The sequence below is a fragment of the Panthera onca genome, chromosome D1, assembly GCF_046562875.1.
Source record: "Panthera onca isolate mPanOnc1 chromosome D1, mPanOnc1 haplotype 2, whole genome shotgun sequence".
NCBI lineage: Eukaryota > Metazoa > Chordata > Mammalia > Carnivora > Felidae > Panthera > Panthera onca.
The window spans coordinates 72,290,152-72,313,109 of record NC_138348.1 but is presented as its reverse complement, the minus strand read 5'-3'; the positions used below and the strand labels follow the sequence as shown (position 1 = coordinate 72,313,109).

Genomic DNA, 22,958 nt, shown 5'->3' with positions numbered 1-22,958 from the left:
TACAACCACTTTGGAAAACAATTTGAAAATTTCTTCAAAGGTTAAATATGCATCATATTATCCAGCCATTGCATTTCTATAGATTCATCCATGAGAACTAAAAGCATATGTACATGTAAAGACTTCTATACAACTGTTCATAGTAGCTTTATATACAGGAGTCCCCAAACTAAAAACAATCCAAATATCCATCAACAAATAAATGAATAAACAAGCTATAGTGTATCCAGTGAAATACTACACAGCATAAAAAAGAATGAAATATTGACACAGACGTAAACGTGGATGGATCTCAAAATAATTATGCCGACAGAAAGCAGATCAGTGATTGCCTAGGAATTGGCAAGGAGTGGGTGAGGAAGGGTTGAAAGGAAAACATTACATAGAGATGAGTGAAAACTCTGGGATAATGGATATGTTCATTATCTTAATTGTGGAGGTAGTTACACAGATGTCAAAACGTTTTACATTTTACATATTAAACAACATCAAAAACTTATTAGTATTTAAAAAAAATACAAATGTATCATCTAAAGAAGGATAAAATCAGTAAGCAGTTCAGAAAACCAAAGTCCTAGTTTGGTAAAAGCAACGTTACTTTGGGTATGGGGACCTGTGTTTCGGACCTCTATGAAAAGTAGAGAGAGGGGAACCTGGGTGGCTCAGTCGGTTAAGCGTCCAGCTTCAGCTCAGGTCATGATCTAACAGTTCGTGGGTTCAAGCCCCACGTTGGGCTCTGTGCTGATAGCCCAGAACCTGGAGCCTGCTTTGGATTCTGTGTCTACGTCTCTCTCTGCCCCTCCCCTGCTCTCACTCTGTCACTGTGTCTCTCAAAAATAAATAAACATTAAAAAAAAAGTAAAAAAAAAAAAAAAAGTAGAGAGAAATTGAGGTGCCTGGGTGGCTCAGTAGGTTGAGCAGCTGACTTTGGCTCAGGTCATGATCTGAGCTCATGATCTTCATGAGCTTGAGCCCCCCCATTGGGCTCTCTGCTGACAGCTTGGAGCCTGGAGCCTGATTTAGATTCTGTGTCTCCCTCTCTCTCTCTGCCCCTCCCCTGCTCGTGCCCCATCTCTCTCTCAAAAAAAAAAAAAAAAAAAAAAAAAAAAAAAAAATTAAAGAGAAATTCAACCACCCTTCCCTCTCCATGTCCACACCTCATGGAAATTTGAAACAAAAGTAACACAAGGGAGGGGGGCCTGGGTGGCTCAGTCAGTTGAGTGCCAACTTTGGCTTGGGTCATGATCTCATGGTTCATGGGTTCAAGCCCCACATCGGGCTCTGTGCTGAGAGCTCAGAGCCTGGAGCCTGCTTCGGATTCTGTGTCTCTCTCTCTGCTCTTCCCCCCCTCCCCCGCTCTCCCAAAAATAAACAAACATTAAAAAAAAACAAATAAAAAAATAAAAAAAAAAGTAATACGAGGGAAAGGTTTTTGAATTCCTAGCAACAGTAATCCAAAACATTACAATTACATACAGTTTTAAGGTTATCCTATAGATGTTTGCTTTTATGTCTTCTAAAAGGGCAAGTAATATTTTTGTAAAAATAGGTGGACCGTGACAGGCCCATCCATTACCTTTAGCTGGATAGCCTGGAGTGAGCGGGTCACCAGCACCATTCAAATTTAACACATTCCCTCTCTGCACTGCAGTTCCAGGAAGGTTCCATCCTTTAGGATATGGCTGTACCCCAGGGGCAAAGTAGTCAGCTGGATCGGAGTACAAGATGATGCCTATGGCTCCTGCTGACATGGCATTTTTAACCTGCAGGGGCAATGTGCAATCCATAAAGTAGTACTGGCAAATTAATTCATCTAAGTGAAAATCAATTTAATAATGTAAGGAAACTTAAGGCACTGCTTTCTGTCATGCTGTTACACATTCAATCCTTTATGTCTTGAATACAATTTCTCCCCTGGGAGAGCAAACAACTCTCATTTACTCTATACAACTCCAAATAAGCGACTGTCTCTTCTTTTAAACATTCCTATTGTCCCTAAAACTACAAAATTAATGTCTCCCTTCTTTCTGCCTCTTCTATTTTGTACACATCTCTGTTATAGGATGGGTCATAGTATTTTAAATACCTTTAAAATATCTTTCTCCCCTGCTAGACTGAGGGTGGTTTTAGAAAAGGGACCATGTCTTAATTCACTTTTAACTACCCACCCTCCAAGTCTGGCACATCATACAAATATTTGTGGAACTAAACTAAAGTTCTATACAAAATAGTTGTAGTGTGTGAAAAATTGCCCATCGTGTTCTGTAAACACTTTTTAACAATCCAAACTGAACACAAACAGGAAAACCTTTCCAAGCAAGATTCTGAATTCTTCACTATCAGAAGTATTATAGCAAAAGATAGATAACCATCAGTCTTGATTAACTAAAACACATTCCAATATTCAGAAATCATTCTTACAATATGAATGCGAATGAAATCTGTCACAACTTTTTTGAAGGCATTTTGATGATGGCTTTCAAAATTTTGAAAGGACATACATGTTGATCCAGCCATTCAATTTCTAGGAATCTATACTACAAAAGTCTTTACATAAATGTTCAAGTGTTTATGGACAAAGATGTTCACAATGTAATTATTTGTAATAGTAATAAATTCAAGCCAAGCATCTGTCAACACGGGAATGGTTAAACTGCTTATCAAGTCTTATGCATGCATAATACTTATATAAAGTATTATGCACCTATCTAGAATGAGATATTTACTTAATAAGAAGCCAGGTATTCATAATTAGCTAAGTACCAGTCACTATCATAAGTGCTTTCAAACAAAATAATTTCATCTCAGTAAGCATTCTAAAGTGATAGCACTAATTTCACTTTATATACGAGGAAACATTGGCAGAGAAAGGTTAAATAACTTGCTTGCAGTAAAAGATCTAGAAAACAGCCTAGACTAGACTAGACCCCATGTAGTATGGATCTAGAGTCCTAGACTCTTAGCCACACATTATACAACTTTCAATGCGTTAGCTTAGAGGAATACCTTTGTATTACAACTGAGTGAAAAAGTAAAGCTACATATACTGTATATCCTATCTTTATAAAAAAATGTATAATATATGTAAAATTAGTACATACAAAAAGATATTTATGTTCATATTTCACAGAATTTATATATTCTAAGAAAAGCTGTTAAGATTGATCATGTCTGGGCAAGGAAACTGAGTAATGCAAGGAAGTTTTAATTTTTCAGCTTACATACAAAATTTCCTTCAAAATTTTTTGAAAAGCAGATTTTGTTTCTATAATAAAAGTAATTTCCCTTTCTTGATATGGGAGGTTAACAAAAAAACAGGATTTCCTATGCTACCATGGCAAATAGGGGGAAAAAACTTTTAATATGTATATTGAGGTAATTCTGGAAAACATGACACAAGCTGATCATTTACATTTACAGGATACATACTATCCTCTTCCCTCTAGAAAAGCAAATGATACAATACTTTATTTCCTCTGAAGATTTTTCCATATCTTGCAATAACAATCTTTCCACTGCAATTAATGTTCATCTCTCTTTCCAGTTTGAAAAAATCTTCAGTTCGAGCATAGTTCACATATATAAGATCTCCCTGTAAGGAAAATAAAAAAAAATTAAAAAAAAATTAAATATGTAATACTGCTATAATTAAAGAGAAAACCAAACAATAAGTTTGCTCCACCATACCACATCATCAAAAGTTAACTTTCGTGATTTGGGCTTAATAAACAGATCCATGCTAATTCTGTATAAGTTTTTAGAAAATATTTCAATACTTTGAGAAGTTAAAAAAAAAAAAAAAGCCAATATGTAACACTTTAACCAGTGTGTTCTGTTTTGAAGAGATTATCAGCATATACTGGGCCACAGGAAATAAATGTCATGTTATTTTTAATTTTTTTTTAATGTTTGTTTTTTAGAGAGAGAGAAAAAGACAGAGCGTCAGTGGGGGAGGGGCAGAGAGCAAGAGGGAGACACAGAATCTGAAACAGGCTCCAGGCTTTGAGCTGTCAGCACAGAGCCCCACACAGGGCTCAAACTCAGACACAGCGAGATCATGACCTAGGCTGAAGTTGGACCCTTAACCAACTGAGCCACCCAGGCACCCCAGTTAAAGTCATTTTAAAAATCCCAGCTATGTTTTAAACAATCCCATTTATAATTACACCAAAAATAATAAAATACCTAGGAATAAATCTAACCAAGGAGTTGGAAGACTTTTACCGCCCAAAACTGTAAAATACTGATAAAAGAAACCGAAGATGACACAGAAGAAAGAAGACACTCCATGCTCATAGACTGGAAAAATATTAAAATACTACCCTAAGGAATGTACAGATTCAATGCAATCTCTATCAAAATACCAACAGCCTTGTCACAGAACTACAAAAAATAATACTAAAATTTGTATGGAACCACAGAAGACCTGGAATAACCAAACTAAGCATGAGGAGAACAACAAAGCTGGAGGAATCATAATCCTAAATTTCAAGATATACTACACCAAGACAGCATGGTACTGGCATGCAAACAGACATACAGATCAATGGAGCAGAATAGAGGCCAGAAATAAACCCACACTTACATAGTCAATTAATCTATGACAAAGGAGGCAAAAATGTAAAGACAGTCTCTTCAATAGATGGTGCTAGGAAAAATGGACACCTATATGCAAAAGAATGAAACCAAGATACTTTCTTACACCATACACAAAAATAAACTAAATAAGGATTAAAGACCTAAATGTGAGACCTGAAACCATAAGGCCCATAAAAGAAAGCATAGGGAGTAATTTCTTTGGCATTAGCCTTAACAATATATTTCTAGATATGTCTCCTTGGGCAAAGGAAACAAAAGCAAAAATAAACCATTGGGACTTCATCAAAATAAAAAGCTTTCGCACAGTCAATAAAACCATAAACAAAACTAAAAAGGGTGAAGATAGTTATAAGTGATATATCCAGTAAGGGATTAATATCCAAAATATGTAAAGACCTTATACAACTCTATACCAAAAAATAAATACATACATACATCATCTGATTAAAATGGGCAAAAGACTTGAATAGACAATTTTCCAAAGAACACATACAGATGGGCAACAGACTCATGAAAACATTCTCAACATTACTAATCATCAAGGAAATACAAATCAAAACCATAATGAGATATTACCTCATATGTGTCAGATATGGCTAGTATCAAAAAAATGAGAAATAACAAGTGTTCACAAAAGGAAAAAGAAATCCTCAGGTACCATTGGTGGGAATGTAAATTGGTACAACCACTGTGGAAAATAGCATGGAAGTTCCTCAAAAAATTAAAAATAGAAATACCATATGATCCAGTAATTATACTACTGGGTATTTACCCAAAGAAAACAAAACCCGTAATTCAAAGAAATATATGCACCCTTATGTTTACTGAATCATTATTCACAAGAGCTACGGTATGGAAGCAGCCCAAGTGTCCACTGACAGATGAACATTATATATAAATAATGTGTGTGTGTGTGTGTGTGTGTGTGTGTATATATATATATATATATATAATGAAACATTACTTAGCCAGAAAAAGGAATGAGATCTTGTCATTTGCAATAACATGGATAGACCTATAGGGTATTATGCTAAGAGAAGTCAGAGAAAGACAAATACCATATGATTTCACTTACATGCAGAATTTAAACAAAAATGAACAAACAGACTCACACACAGACAACAAACCGATGGTTGCCAGAGGGGAGATGGATGGGGGATGGGTGAAATAAAGGAGATTTGTAAAAGAAAAAAAGAAATCCCAACCGTGTTTAATTTTCAAGCATAGTATTAAGTTAATAACTTCTGTGGTGTAATCTATAAATCTATGACAAAGACTATGAACAAAGGAAAAAAGCTTGTAAAAAACATCTATTGACATTACTGAATTAAAGATATGTTCAGTAGCTTGTCATTTCAGAGTGGCATCCACTTCATCAGGCTCTGATTTTTATGTATTTCTCTTTTTTTTTCTTTTTCTTAAACTATTTTTACACAGGGTGCTCATAGCACTGAATCTCAAAGTATGGATCATATATGATTCACCTTTTCTCCTTAGTTTTAGTCCTCAACATAGGCTTTAAATAACAAAGGGAGGTTTAAAGAGTTTAGTAAAAAAAAAAAAAAAAAAAAAAAAAAAAGTCTTATTTTACCTCTGGCATGCCTTGGGCTGAGAAAGCATTATATGGTGGAACAATGTTTGTAACATTCTCATATCCATCTGGTGGTGGCTCAAGGTATGATGTATTGAAAATCTAGTGAGAATCGAAACACATAAAGTTGGAGAGAAATATTCCAGATTTTCTCCCACTATCAAGATTAAGCATTCCGAAACTAGATTCAATAATTAAACAGGTAAATTCTACTGGCAACAATGAAAAAGAGCTTTATCATTATTATCGCCTTCAAAATAGTAGCAACTCTGCAAATTAATGCCATCTCAGGTGACTAGAAATTCCCATATAAAAACAGGGCTTTGAAGGTGGCATCCCCATGGTTCTCCTCCTCCTTTTCCAGTGACTCCTTTTCTTTCAATTCCATGTAAATAATATTTTCTGTGTTTTATCCCCAGTCCACTGTCTGCATCATTTTATACTCCCTTCCCGGAAGATTTCACTGAGTCTCAAAGTTTTAACCTTAACCAATATACTTATAATACCAATATTTCCAGACTTGTATTTTTAAGGGCCAGATGGTTATTTCAGATTGGATGTCCAAACTGAGTATGTCAAATTTTGAATTTATTATCTCTCACCCCAGGCCGACTTCTGGTTTGGCATTCCCTGCGATTACCAGCAGCGTCAGTAACCAGCAACCCATTCCAAACACTAGGAGTCACCCTGAACTCTGTCTTCATCTCCTGCCTCCAGTCAATCACTAATCAATTCCTACTAATATTGCTTTCTAACTGTTTCTTAGATCATCCCTCTTCCTCATTCCTGCTAACATCCTGATTCAGGGAATCATCATTTTTCACCTGAACTATTAAGACTCCAATTTGAATTTCTTGCCTAGTCAAGGTCTAATCTGAAGACAGCCTAAACTATCTAAAAAATGCCTCTCTAGTCACATCCTTCCATTGCTTAGGACTTGCAAATGGTATTCACTGACTGAAGTTGAATTCTAAGCCTCTTACGACAATGTATAAGCCCTTTTATGACCTGTTCCCAAAACATTTATCCTGGTTTATCTCTTACAGTGGCCCACTTCATACTTTACATTTTTGAAATACAGAAAAATTTTAAGTTCCTCAATAATACTAATCTAGTATAGGTCTCCAAACCTTTGCCTTAATTTTCTTCTGCCTAGAATTCTTTTACTTTGATTTTTCATGTGGTTAACCCCTTCGGATCTTTCATAACTCACATATCAGGGAGGCCTGCTTTCAGAAAGCCTTCTCTAAGTCCGTGTCTGGCTAAGTGAACCTTTTCTGTGTAAAGAACCGAAACCATACTCTTCCTAACACTTACCGTATTAACTTAAAATGATGTGTTCCAACGTCTGCCATACCTTACTTAAAGCAAAGAGACCATGTTCCTAGACTTCATTCTGGCTTCAAGACTTAGCACTGTGCCTAACACACAGTAGACACTGAATAATTATTCTGTAACCTATCAACTTTTCTAAGAAATATGAGTTCCACTGCACTATTAGCAAATTTCTATTTTTACTTGACCCTACATCCCAATTCACATAAACAAGTGGGGTCATAAAATACAGCAAGTACCAGCAATTCCACATCACCTCAATTCCATGTTCATCCATGATTGATATATAGTTGGCATTTGTCTCATTAGGGTAGGATAGGAGAACATCATAATGAACCAACTCGGCTGAATCCAGTCCAAATTTCTTCCACTGGGTTTGGATTTTCTTGGCAAGAAGTAAATTTTGTTCTGTTCCTGCCAGATGAGGGAGCTTTGTAAAAGAACTACAATGAAAATAAAATACAAGTGGGTGTTAAATCTATATTCAGACAATGTGCTAAGGACTGTTCTAGAGGTATCACTCATCATTTACATACTAAATTATTTCCACATCAGAGATTTAAAAAAAAAACAGGTAGTGATACCAATTTCTAGGTATGCCAATAAAAACTATTTGTGTGTCACTATAATTTTCACATTATACTTCCCCAGAAAAGAACATATTCCATGGTAAATACATGTATGCAGCTATAAGAAGGCACCTTGGAAGGTCATGCCTCTATACCAGTGGTGCTTCTTCTTGCTGATCATCAGTAGAGGAGGACATTTTGGGGGAAGGGGAGTTCATAATATTTTCCAGAGACCAACTTGGCTGTCTAACATATACTTCTACTAGAGTCTTGTCATATTTATTCAGTTGTTTATTGATTTTATTGAAGGTAAAGTCCATGCATTTTTTTTTTTTATATTGCCTACTGCTTAGTTCCTGCCTGTTATCCAGCAATAATACAATACAGGTTGTTGAAGTGCATTTGGGCAATGTTCTCTTGGTTCTGAGGGTAAATGGGTTGTAGCATTTAAGTAGCCTCATAAAAGTAGTTTTTATATCGGTTCACTTTACATGAGTGTAAACCATATTTTTAAAAGTTTCAGTAAAATAATAATGCTTTTGTAAATCGGCTTTTTAGTCAACCATATGACAACCAAACAACAACAAAAAATATAGGCAGTAAAGGAAAGTTGATATTTACAGAAAACTTACTATATGTCAGGCATGTGACCAGGTACTTTCACCTGAGTTACCTCATTGAATCTTCACAACCCTTCTTCCATTGTCCTCATTTTGCAAATGAGGAAGCTGAGAGGGCAAATAACTTGCTCACAATTTCATAGCCATTAAATGCTGGGGCTAAAATATGAAAATCATGGGACTCCTGGGTGGCTCAGTCAGTTAAGTGTCCAACTTTGGCTCAGTTCATGATCTCACGGTTTGTGGGCTCGAGCCCTGCGTCAGGTTCTGTGGTGACAGTTCATAGATTGGAGCCTGCTTTGGATTCTGGGTCTTCCCTGTTCACTGCCCCTCCCCCACTCAAACACGTGTACTCTCTCAAAAATAAAAAATAAACATTAAATAAATATGAAAGTCATAGTTGTCTGACTTTGAGAAATAGTGATAATTTGAAATCATTCATATTATTTAACTACTTGAACTCCTTGTATGGCTCCCTGCACTCTCCATTACCACACTCAAACATGGCGTATTGGGTCCTTTTTCATCTGATTCACGCTTCTCCTTTCCATTTCCCATCCCTCTCCACCATGCAGCATTTGGTAGACTCATTTTCCTTCTGCAGTGACCACCTGTTCCCTTTGCACAAGATCTTCTCTCAGACATAAATACTGTCCCATCTACCTGAATCTCCCTCTGTCACCACTTCTTTTATTCCCCTTTCCCACTTGCAAACTACTCATCATCCATTAGGACTCCTCCAGCATCTTCTCCTCTGTGAAGCTTTCCCTTTATCATTAAATGAAAACTACAGGTTACAGACATTTAACATCTTACAATATGTTTTAAAAAGCATTATTGTGTTTATAGAAAGAAGCAATTTTATTTTTTTCTTTATTTGAAAGAAGTTATTTTATATGTATGAAAACAGTGAGGCTCAAGATATTTAATTTCTACTTTATATAATTTATTATTGTTTTATTTTCTACATTGAGCAGATAATATCATTATAACTAAGAACAAAATGTATTTCCTTAAATTAAGATGGAGGGTTGGCCATCAACTTCTGCTATCCATCTTTTAAAGAATTCACTGAAATGAAATACTGAAGTGCAAAAGTAAAACAAAACAAAAAGAGCAGCAGTGTGTAACATCCTTTAGTTTATTTTAAAATTTCTCCTTATGGTCCCCAAGATGGGTACAGTTCCAGGCATAAAATATTTACACTGTAATGCTCAGGAGAAACAAGTACAAACAGGAATATCTATTTCCTCTTCTGTGTTTCTTTTAACAGAGGAAAACTTTTTTTTTTTTTTTTTAATTTTTTTTTTTTTTCAACCTTTTTTATTTATTTTTTGGGACAGAGAGAGACAGAGCATGAACGGGGGAGGGGCAGAGAGAGAGGGAGACACAGAATCGGAAACAGGCTCCAGGCTCCGAGCCATCAGCCCAGAGCCTGACGCGGGGCTCGAACTCACGGACCGCGAGATCGTGACCTGGCTGAAGTCGGACGCTTAACCGACTGCGCCACCCAGGCGCCCCCAGAGGAAAACTTTTTTGTAGAAGATCCAGCTAAACATTCTTTTCGTTTCATCATAATAGGGTATATACCTCTTAAACGAATCACTACCAAAGGGAAGAGTTTTAATGATTGGATTATGGACCAATCAAGAGATTCCTGAGCTGGAAGGAAGTAACCCTTACTGAATACATGAAGGATGAGGAACACTCAACAGTCATCAGTCAGACACTGTCAACAAGAAAGTGGGTAGGGAGAAATCAAACTGTTCTTATTACATTATAACTGCTAATCCAATCTTGATCACCTTTCCCTCCTAGGCTCCTTCACTGATCATAAACCCTGTACATCCATGATCAACAATTTTGTATCCTCAGCCCCTTCTCTGAATGTTTGCTTGACTTCCTTGCTGTAACTGGTTTCCTCAGAGGACCCTGCTCACCTGCAAGTTGTTTTATTTCACATGCCCCCACATATCTCAGGGATAGAAGATCTGCTACTAGTTTTTACTCTCCCTTGGCTCTTACAAATATTTTTCCTTTTTTTTCTTAACAAAAAACACGACTATTACAGCTCATACCAAAAGTTACCACGTACTACACCTTCTGGGTACTTGTCAAAATTGTCAAAACTTCTCATTCATTAGAGTGTTAAGTTCCTAATTCAGTGTTTTTCACTCTATTTCTACTCTTGTCATCATTCTTCACGTGCAACTTCTGTATTCAGTTGGATGTAAAGGAAAGAAAAGCAAACTCCAAAAATATAATTATATAAACTATTTATACATAACTAATCACCTTATGCTATACTACACATTAAAGGAAAATAGAGATAAACAAATTTTAATGGTCAAAAATATTACTAAGTTTTGCTTCTGAGATCTAACTTTCTAGGTGACTTTTTTCAGCAACTTCATAATATGCTGCAGACAGAGTTCAATAGTATTACATTATATCTCGTCTTTTAACTTACACAATTTAAATACAAGTATTCTGTCTCAACTGATAAGACGTTTTGCCTTTATATTGTACTGCAGGAAAAATAAAGACTGAGTCTCTCTTTAAACAACATGCATCCTAACTGCCTGATTCTTTTCCTTTATCTCTAAACAAGCACCTCAACAGACATTTTGAGTTTGCTTCCTAATCTCTAATGCACCTCAATCATAAATCAGCTCAAATTTGACGACAGTGTAGCTGTTTTCATTCCTCATTACTACAGCTTGCTCTAGTTTACCCAGAGATGAAGATGGAACTTCATGACCTCATTAAATCACAGAATTGATAAGGAGGAAATATACCACACTGCACACACTTTATTTGATTTCTAGGGTTTAAGTGGAGTCTCAGAAGGGGAAAAGAGAATCTGCAGAAAACTTTAAGAAACAGTGAATAAAACCTTCCTAAATTAGTGAAAGACAGAAGTTAACAAAGCCAAGAATCTCAGAGAGCCATAAACAGAATAAATTTGAGGAAAACTAGGCACATGGTAAAACTGCTCAATATTAAAGACAAAATGACATATGTTATATAATTTAAATGACTGTAAAGTTCTCATCAGACGCCAATACCAGACAAAAGACAATGGAAAACATTTAAAGTTATGAAAGAGGAAGAAAATAAGGTCATGTTAGCAATCTATATTCAGGAAAAGTATGCTTCAAGAATTAAGATCAAATAAGGATTTTATACATAGAAAAAAATTACAGAATATTTGTTATCACCAGAGTTCATATTGCAGTAAATGCTTAAGAAAATTTCACAGACTACATGGAAATATCATAGCAAAACCAAAATTTTTCAGAAACAAATGAAGATCATTGGAAATTAAATACAAAATACTATTTTAACTCTTTTATCTTACAGAGAGAGCATAAGAGGAAGAGAGAATCTCAAGTAGGCTCTAAGCTCAGATCTCAGTGTAGAGCCCAAGGCAGAGCTTGATCCCATGACCCTAGGATCATGACCCCTGATGAAATCAAGAGTCCAATGATCAACTTCCTGAGCCACCCAGGCACCTCAGCTCTTAAATGAATTTCAATACATATAATGTTCAAAGAAAAATTGATAATTGTTTTGTAAGGTTAATATTGCAGTGCACATATGCTACTTTTGACAGCTATAATATAAGAATGATAGAGGAAATGGTGAATGGAAATATAGAAATCTGAGTTTTTCATATTGTATGTTAAGCTGTACCAAAAATAACTAAGAATTGAGAGAAGTAGGGTGCTTGGGTGGCTCAGTTTGGTTGAGCATCTCTTGATTTTGGCTCAGGTCATGATCCCAGAGTTGTGGGATTGAGCCTCAGGTTGGGATGTGCATGAAATCCACTCGCATGCTCTCTCTTTCCAATAAAAGAATAAAATAAAATAAAATAAATAATTGAGTGAAGAGTTATTGATGTATGATATAATCACTACAGCATCTACTAAAAAACCCAATGCAAGGACAGATAGCCAAAAGATAAATTGAAATGAAATAAAATTTTAACTACTCTTCCCACTACCAAAAACAGGTCAGAAAATGAGAAGTAAAGGAAAATAAACACAGCAAACAGAAAACAATAAATTAGTAGACCTAAGTTTTAACCATATCAATAGTTACATTATATGTTAATGGACTAAATACTGAAATTAAAGGGCAACAGATTACCAGAAGGAATATAATAGCAAGTTGCTACTATCTGCTGCCTACAGAGGACACACTTTAATTAAGATTATCAAAATGTATTAAACATCAAGTTGCAATTAAATGATCTCTGTTGAAGGTACATTTGAATTCTAAAGAAAATGATAGATTAAAAGTAGATGGAAGCATGTAAATTTAAGCATAAGAAGGTTGACGGAGTAATATTTATACCAAATAAAATAGACTTAAAAATAGTGATCACCAAAGATAAGAAAGGATATTTCATAAAGATAAACGGGTAGTTCTGTCTTAAGAGCACAACAATCTTAAGGTATATATGTCTAATCAATGAAATTCATAATATATAAAGCAAAAATTTACATAATTAATGGGAAAAATATACATTTTCACATTCCTAGAGATTGTGACTCCCTTCTTGATATAACTTGATCCCCACCCTGCCAAAATCAGTAAAAAAGCAAAAGAATAACCCAGATAAAGAAAAATAATCATGATCATATAGGTTGATGCAGGAAAACAACCTTTTGACAGTAACAACATCCATTCATGATAAAACAAAAACAAGAACAAAACAAAACCCCTAGCAATCTTGGAATAGAGGGGAGTTTCCTTAACTTGATAAAGAGCATCTACAACAAATCTATAGACAATGTCACACTTCATTATGAAACTGAATGCTTTCCCCCTAAGACTAGAAACAAAAAGATGTTTGCTCTCACTCTTATTCAACATACTACTGGAATTCCAGTCAGCACAATAAGGACAAAACAAACAAATAAAAATCCACATGTAAAAAGCGTATGGTTTGGAATGGTAAAAATACAATTGTCCCTATTTAAAGACGGCATAATTGTCTACATAGAAAATCCCAATGAATCTACAAAAAACTTCCAAACACACGGGTTTCCACAGGCCACATGAGGCAAGGCCAACATAAAAATCAACAGTGTTTCTATATATTAACAACAAATATGTGGAGACTGAAATTTAACACAAGATGACTTAAAATTTCTCCGAAGAAAATGAAATCCTTGGATATAAATCTAACCATACAGATCTGGATCTGCATCCAGAAAATTACAAAATGTTGGTAAAAGCAATCAAAAAAGACCTAAATAATTGGAGAGACTTGCTATGTTTATGGATTAGAAGATTGGACATGGGAAAAATGTCAAAACCCCAAACTGGTCTATAAGATTAGTGCAATTACAATCAAAATCCTAGCAATGCCTTTGCAGACAGAAGTATGTTTATTCTATGTTTTCTATAAAAGGGAAAAGGATACAGAATAGCTCAAACAATTGTTTGGAAAAACAAAGTGGGAAGAGTTATTGTACACATTGCGGAGGCTTATTATATAGCTTCAATAATCAAGACCATGTGGTACTAGCAGAAAGTAGACATACAGAGTAATAGAGAATAGAGAACCCAGAAATAGACTCACTCAAATAAGTCCAACTAATTTTTGACAAAGGTCCAAAGCATTTAAATGGAAGAATAGCCTTTCAACAAACAAATGGTGCTAGAACAATTGGCCATCCATAGACACAAGAATACACCTCAGCCAAACTTTACATCTTATGTAAAAATTAACTCTACATGAATCACAAATTTAATGTAAAGTATAAAATTTGGGGGCAGGGGAAAGAGGATAAAAGGGATCTACAGTTAGTCAAAGAGTTCTTAGATATGAACCTAAATGCATCATCCATAACAGGAACAACTGATAAACTTGACCTCATTAATTAAAAACTTCTTATCTACAAATGACTCTGTTAAGACATGAAGAGACAAATAATAGAGTAGAATATCCGAATACCACAAAGCCAACAAAAGACTTTTATCTAGAAGATATAAAGAATTCTAGGGTTCCCTGGGTGGCTTAATCAGTTAAGCTCCGACTTCAGCTCAGGTCATGGCCTCATGGTTCATGGGTTCGAGCCCTGCATTGGGTTCTGTGCTGACAGCTTGGAGCCTGGAGCCTGCTTCGGATTCTGTGTCTCCCTCTTTTTCTGCCCCTACCCTCCTTACGCTCTCCCTCAAAAATAAATGTTAAAAAAATGTTTTTTAATATAAATAATTCTCAAAGCTCAACAGCAGAAAAACAAAAGAACAGCAGCAACAACAATAAAAAACCTATCCTAATAGAAAAAAATTCAGACATGAATAGACATTTCACTGAAGAGAGTATACAAATGATGAATAAACATGGGAAAAGTTATTCAATACCATTAACTCTTAGAGAACTGCAGATTAAAATCACAATGAGGTATCACTATATACCTGTCAGAAGGGGTAAAATTAAAAATAATGATAATGTCAGTGGAAAAGATAAAATGATACAGCCACCCTAAAGAGCAGTTAGGCAAATTCTTCTACAACTTAGCAAGGGGATTTATGCAAGATAAATGAAAACCTATGATCATGTAAAACCTATACAAAAATATTAATAGCAGCATTAATCATAATATCGAAACACTGAATGTAAAAAATCTCTCCATGGGTGAAAAGTTAAACCGTAGAACATTCCTATGACAAATGAATAAAGAGACTGAAAGACTCGATATTTTAAAGATGCCGCTTCTCTTCTAAATTCATCTATTGAGTTGATGCAATTTTAATAATTTCTGCAGGGTTTTTTTTTTTGTAGGAATTCAGAAGTTAATTCTAAAATTAACTTGGAAATACAAAGGGCTTAAAATAGTCAAGGCAATTTTTAAAAAGAAAAATTTGTAGGATTAACTCTACCTCATTTTCAGACATATTATTAAGCTACACTAACCAGCACTGTGTAGTGTTGAGATATAGAGGTCAATAGAAGAAAATGTAAATCTAAAACCAAGCCTCACATATATGGTCAAGTGATTTTGGACAAAGATGTCAAGGCAATTCAAGGCAGAAATAGAGGTTTTTTTCTCAACAAATGTTGCAGGAATAACTGAATATTTGTATCTAAAAAATTGCCAACCCTTACATCATACCATACTCAAAAATTAACTTGAAGTAGACCATTGACCTAAGTATACAAGCTAAAATTATAAAACTTCTAAAAGATAGAGGAAAATTTTCACAACTTCTCATAGGCAAAGTTAGAGAGCACAGAGTATGAAACAGAAAACCAAAAATTGGTCAGCTGAACTTTACCAATATTAAACTTTTCTGCCCTTCAAAACCTCCATGAACAAAAAAAGGCCAGCCATACAATAGAAGAAAATATTCACAGTACAGGTCTGACAAAGGAATTGTACCCAGAATACATAAAGAACTCCTACCATTCAATAATAAGAAAACAACTTAAAATAGGAAAATATGTGAGCAGAAACTTTATAAAAGATATGCAAATGTCTAATAAGCATAGGAGATGATGCTTTACATCACCAGTCATAAGAAAGATGCAAACTGAAACCATAATAAGGTACCACTACATATATATTAGCATAGTTAAAATGACAATATTTGGGGCACCTGGGTGGCTCAGTCGGTTGAGTGTCAGATTTCAGCTCAGATCACCATCACAGTTCTGGGTTTGAGCCCCATGTCAGGCTCTACACTGACAGTTCAGAGCCTGGAGCCTTCTTCAAATTCTGTGTCTCCCTCTCTCTCTCCCCCTCCCCCACTCAGGCTGTGTCTCTCAAAAATAAATAAACATTAAAAAAAATTTTTTTTAAATAAGTAAAATGACAATCCTAAGTACTGACCAGGTTGTGGAAGAGCTGGTACACTCACACATAATAGGTAGGAATGTAAAACATTACAATTATTTTTGAAATCTATTTGCCATGTTCTTTAAAAGTTAAACATGTTTATCCTCCAATACAGCCATTCTAAGATAAATGAAAATGTCCACACAGATACTTGTAAACTCATGTTTACAGCAGCTTTGTTCATAATAATCAAAAACTACAAACAACCCAAGTGTCCAACAACTACACATTACAGTATATGAACACAATGGAATACTACTCGGCAGTAAAAAGCAATGAACGGATACATGCAACAACCTGGATGAGTTCCAAAATTATTATGCTGAATGAAAGCAGGCACACACATAAGAACGCATACTGTATGATTCCATTTACATAAAATTCTAGAAAATGCAAAGAAGCCATAGTGACATAAAACTGATCAGTGACTGGGGGGCACCTGGGTAGCTCAGTGGGTTAAGCGTTGAACCTGATTTCAGGTCAGGTCATGATCTCATGGTTCAGTGAGTTAGAGCCCCTCATAGGATTGGCATTGTCTCTCTCTCTCTACCACTCCCCACTCATGTACTCTCTCTCTCTCTCTCACACACAGAATAAACTTAAAAAAAAAAAAAAAAAAAAAAAAAAGATCCGTGATTGCCTAGGGCTAAAAGTGAAGATTGCATGATGTAAAAATTTCTGAATCTCGATTGAAGAAGTGGTATGTTCGGAATATTACACATCTGTCAATACTCTCAAATTTTAGGCTTTATAGGATGCAGTTCATTTTATGTAAATGATACTTCAATAAAGCTGGGTTTTGTTTTTATTTGTTTAATGGCACGTAAATGTCATGGTGACTGCCTTCAAGGAGTTCATCACCACTCCCCCAAATGTCACTCTTCTCCATGCTTAGAGGCTGGTGGATTTGCACTGATCCTTTGCTCTCATTTTGTCCTATCCGTGTGACTTCTGTTTGCAACGTGGGACAAACGTTTAATTTGTGGCAGACAGAATCTGCAACTTTTATCTCGCCTCCTTTAAATCTGAGTTTACAACCATCTAAGTCTTCCTGACAGAATGCGATGTTCATTAAAACTGCTTATTAAGCATGAAGAAGAAATAACATTCAGCTGCAGTCTAAAGTTACATGAAGTTGAAACATCTCAGAATAAAGCAACCAGATACTTTTTCTGTAGATGAAGTTAGGGAAGAAAAACCCACTCCTGCAACATTCAAATACATCGTACCCTGAGTGGTTTAAAGGGACATTTTAAGCTACCATAAATTAATGTGATATCACGTAATTACACACAAAGTTTACCTATGTGAATATAACCACTTGTAATAGACTTCCCACTCTGCAAAAAAACGTTTTTAAACGCTCTGCAATAAACATCAAGACAAACTTACCGAAGAAATGATTTAATATTTTCAGCTTTCATCTCAGATACCAGGTTCCACCGCATACTTTGATGATAGCCCAGTGAAGTGGTGCTTTCTTTGAAAGGCTTAATAAACCAGCCTGGGGTGGGGCGGGGAGGTGGGGGGGTGGGGGGGGTGGAAATATATACATATATACATGTTACATACAGACATAATTGTTTTTAGCTTTTATAAACACTAGAAGCCAAAAAATAGTGCTTGCATAAGAAACAGTTCACGGCAGGCTTTACAAAAATGTTCATATTAAATTCAGAAATCCTTCAAATTCTGCTGTGCAATGTAATTTTGGGTGGGTTAAAACTAGTTTTATGTGAGAGAGAGAGATAACTTCTCTTTCTACATGTTCTGCATCAAGGCGTGGTGCCTGTCTTTCTCATTCTCCTCGGGGTGGTCTAGTTTGTAGCACAGCGCCTGACACACAAGGAACATTCCACGAATATCTGTTTAGTAAGTGAGGAAGGAAGGGCAGTTTTTGCAGTGCTGTCCACATTCCTTGCTAGTTTTGGCTTGTTAAGCGTGCTTGTAAATGAAACCATCTTTTCATCCCTGTGGATAGGTAGATAGTGACAGCTCTGACCTGCTTTCCTAACAGCTCCTGGCAGTATCCTCAACTCGCTGTAAACTTTAATGAATGTGGATTTCAGTCGCACTTTATTAGGAAGGTCAAAGTCATCCTACCGGGGTTCCAGCTGGGCTGAATTCCGCGGGGCTGGCCACAGCTCAGGGAGCCCCGCCAGGGCCTCCAGGCTTTCTGTGTCTCTTCCCTAGCATCAGAGCCAGAAGCGCCAGCCCCGCGCTGGGGACACGGGGCTCTGGGGACACGGGGCTCGTACTTACCCACCATAAATCCTGCCAGGAAAGATGCCAGCACCGCAGCCAAGCACATCCAAAGGTAGAGTCGGCCCCTGGACTTCGCCATGCCTCCCTGAGGACCGAGCTTGGGGGGCTGGCCAGAGCGGGCCTCTAGCCTGCAGACCAACAGAGAGCACCCCGGGAAGGTGGTGAGAGCCCGCCCACCCGCAGGCTTTCTGCAAAGTCTGGCCACTGACTCCACCCTCCCAACCAGGCCCAAACAACTCGTTGCCCCTCTGGTCCTCAGGGGGCCTTCCCGGGGAAAGAGGAATTCCTGCGAGGGGAGGAGACAGAGCCTTCCCATAGGCAGGCAACTTCCATTCTGTTGATCCTGTAAAAACCGGGACAGTCTGCTCTGGGGGGATGGGGAGGGGGTGGCTGCCGGGAAAACATCTCTAATTGTTTCCTAAATAACTCAACTGTCAACCTTGAAAATAAAACAGTTAATCTGCCAACAAAAATGAGTCAAGAATAGCAGAAAATTACAATTCCAAACATGCCTTGCTACAGCAAAACCATAGGCAAGGCAGGAGAACCAAGGAGATTAATGCTCTTTTATGGAGGGGTGGGGGCACTTGGGAGGGCTGCTTTAAACAAGTCCATTGGAGTACAAAGTTTACTTTGCAGGAGTTTAAAGTTTACTGGCTTTTCATTGGCTGAGTTATGACGGTCTCTCATTGGCTGAGTGGTTGCTGGGGGAGGAGAAAACCTTCCTTCCTTCCTTGTGCTGGGGTATATCCGCTTGCAAGGTTCATCTCTTCTGGCTCTCCTGATCTGCGTCTGCAATTGGTGATGAGTGGCAGAGTGTGAGAGCTTCCCTCTTCTGGCCTCTTCACTCCATTTTAGTTAAATTTACCTTTATTAATTTTTACATTTCTTCTCTTTGACCAATATCTCTCCTCAAAAGCATCACTGAGCAAGAGTCAGGTTTTCCATATTTAGTGGTTTTGTCCCTTGGGTCCAGGAAGGACTTTTCCTGGTTGTCATGTCCAATGTCCGAGGGAAAGTACAACATACCAGTCGGAAGCCACTAAAGACCACGTGGTAACAGAAAGGACTTGGAGGCAGAATTCTCAGGCACTTCCCCAGTCAAGTCCATATCTTCTCAAAGTCATAAGCATTGGAAATCATCTCTGAAGCACTGAGCTAGCATCGCATTTTTCAAAACACTGTTTATACAAAAGTTTGACGGGGAACAAAACCCAACACTTAAAATAACTATACAAAGCAAAAGTAGTAACGTGACAATTCCAAACTGTAGGATTGCCCTCAACCAAGACTCTAGGTCAGAAAATAGCCAACGAAAAGGTTTATTGGCTCTTATTCCAATTTAGGGGAGCAAGGTTCCGCCTTAGGAAGGCAGAACTGAAGTCATGTATGTTTCCTGGAAGTCCCCCACTTAAAACAACCATGAAAGCAGATTAGTGGATACAGCAAGAGCACACTGAAAGAATTAACTGAGTGCGTTTTGGAAGATACAGTACAGGTGTAAATATGAAGCAGTAGCTGATGAACTTGTTGCAAAACTTCAAAGATGTTTTAAAACGAACCGTTTGGAAGCAAATATGTTATCGATAATACAGATGTAAAGTTGTACATTCAGAAACCACGAATCTGAGTTAGAATCAGGAGTCAGTAATTCAAGATAAAAGACTTTTGTGAATTCTGAACCTTAACCCTTCAGAGAAAGCTCACGGATCGTGATAAGATTGTTTCCAAAAGGCCATAAACAAAAGAACAGGTTTCCTCCTTTTGCAAGAATTTGGGAAATGCAGACAGAGCATTTTCTTTCCACAAGAGATCGAACAGCAGCAAACAGTGAGAAAAAGGGCTACAGGCCTGGTCTGGACATCTTGGGAAAGCTGTCTCGTCAGATGTTGTCTGTTTCGATTCAAATCTTTACTTTCATGTCACCACCAGCTGGTGTGCAGTTCCAGTCAGGGTTTGATGCTTTCTTTGCATGGGTCATGTGAATACAAGAATCTATTCCCTGGAGTTTAATGGCCCAAGAGTTGGTTAGCAGTTTCTGATAAGGGCTTTTCCAGTGAGGCCTTTCTGGAGGGGTCTATTCCAATAGATGAAATCTCCAGGTTGCAGAATATTTGAGGTCTCCCAGGAGTACATGGTGAAAAGATTGCTCTACCAAAGCATGGTTATTTTTAATAGAAGCAACTAGGCCTTTACAATATTAAAGTAGATCTCCTTTTATCAACTGTGAGTCAGAGGAGGCAAGGGCCAAGTACATAGGACACCCTGTGACCATCTCATCACTGTGCTACAAAGGATGAGGGTCTCTGAGTCCCAAAGGGGGTGGATCTGAGATTTAGAGGACAAACAGCAATGCTTTGGAGGTATTTGGAGGGTCTGTACAAATTTTGCCAACTAGTGCTGTTAGTGCATTTGACTAACGCTGAGGACGGAAGATGGCATTCACAATGGAAGTTGTAAAACTGTCCAACAGACTTGTTGAAGCACCTGACTGGTAAAATGACCTCCCCAATCACTATGAAGGTTAAGAGGGGTTCCCCAAGGAGGGATAATCTTTTCTAACAGACTTTTAGCCACAGAATAAGCATTGGACTATCTACAAGGGAAAAGCTTTGGTCCAATGAGAAAATAAACCATAATTACAACACATTTATATCCATGAGACAGGGATGCTGTATGAAACCCATTTGTGTGAATAGGTTTTTTTTTTTTTTTTTTTTTTTTTTTTTGGATTATACTTTGGACAGGTGGACAAGCAAGGTAGGTACTTTTTGCAGCCTTTTTAATATTTCCCCACCAACATTCCCAAACACTGTTAGTTTGTCAGTAGACCAATCGTTTAATGCATGTACAATGGTAAGTAGTGGAAATTCTAGGACTTCTGGCAAGGCAGGATTGTTAGATCTAAACCAGAGTTATCTTTGTTTGTTTGTTTATTAAACCAACAATTATTAGATTTCTAATATTTTTCCCTCTCTGAGGCCAATTGTTGGATTGCTTTTGTCAGTATTTCCAAATCATCATTTGAGAGAACATCTCTTTCAACAATGAGAGAGGTTTGGGTCTTGGTTTCCTTGAGATCAGTGTTTTGGTGGGAATATCAGTGAGGCAGTTTCCTTTGGACTCTAGGGGTCCAGTCTGGAAGGCCCAGGAAGCTTAATAATAGCCAGAGTTGCCTGAAAAAGTATAGTATCTAATAAATTTTGAAAGTGGGAGCCATTTTTTATTTTATTCCCATTGTTGGTGAGGAAACTTCATTGTTTCCATAACATTCCAAAGTCATGAGATACTCCAAAGGCACACCAACTCTCGGTATAAATGTGGTTTTACCCTTGGCTAAGGGTAAATGCATATAACTCCAACTATTAGGCCAAAATAGCCAAAGGGAAAGGAGCTGACTCAATGACTTCCAAAGGAGTTGCAATAGCATACCCAACACAATATTTATCATTTTAATCCTTTAAATTTAACCATTAGTAGGGGCGCCTGGGTGGCTCAGTCAGTTAAGCGTCCGACTTTGGCTCAGGTCATGATCTCTCAGGTTGTGAGTTTGAGCCCCGTGTCAGGCTCTGTGCTGACAGCTCAGAGCCTGGAGCCTGCTTTGGATTCTGTGTCTCCCTCTCTCTCTGCACCTCCCCCACTTGTGCTTTGTCTCTCTCTCTCAAAAATAAATAAAAAATGTAAAAAAAAAAATTAAAAAGGAAAAGAACCATTAGTAATCCATGAAAAATCTGCACGGGTTAGAGGAGTTTCCTATAAATTGTCACAGGGAGTCAAAAGGTCATCTATCAGCATTAAGCGGTCACGTGGGATTTCCTCCATGATGGAGAGAAGAATAGCAGGACTAAAGGTATTGTAGGAGAAGGTCATATAAAGGAGCAGTTAGCAGGATGATGACCCAGAAGGGAAGTAACTGAAGTGTTGAGGGTGATGAGTATTCAGAAGAGCTTCTGCTACATGGAACACAGGATGGTTAGAGGATCCTGTGATTATTTCTCCCAAGGCCTTAAAACAGAAGAGCAGTAGCAGGAATGACTCTAAGGCAAGGGGGTTATCCCCATGCTACAGGGTCCAACTGTTGATTGTAATGCCCCATTGGTTGATAGTGCTCCCCGTATTTTGGGGT

The 22,958-nt window shown here is 37.2% G+C and overlaps 1 protein-coding gene across 2 annotated transcripts in view; it reads right to left on the bottom strand.

The window, feature by feature from the left end:
* The window catches only part of NAALAD2 (N-acetylated alpha-linked acidic dipeptidase 2), a 72,193-nt gene that overhangs the window by 45,876 nt on the left and 3,359 nt on the right, over positions 1-22,958 (bottom strand). For both annotated transcript variants that reach the window (XM_060605387.2, XM_060605388.2), the window contains 6 exons: positions 18,830-18,960; positions 17,960-18,071; positions 7,782-7,968; positions 6,191-6,292; positions 3,467-3,592; positions 1,577-1,763 (listed from right to left, as the gene is read on the bottom strand). In XM_060605387.2, the coding sequence (XP_060461370.1) occupies positions 1,577-1,763; positions 3,467-3,592; positions 6,191-6,292; positions 7,782-7,968; positions 17,960-18,071; positions 18,830-18,960 (845 nt within the window). The remainder of the gene's footprint in view (positions 1-1,576; positions 1,764-3,466; positions 3,593-6,190; positions 6,293-7,781; positions 7,969-17,959; positions 18,072-18,829; positions 18,961-22,958) is intronic.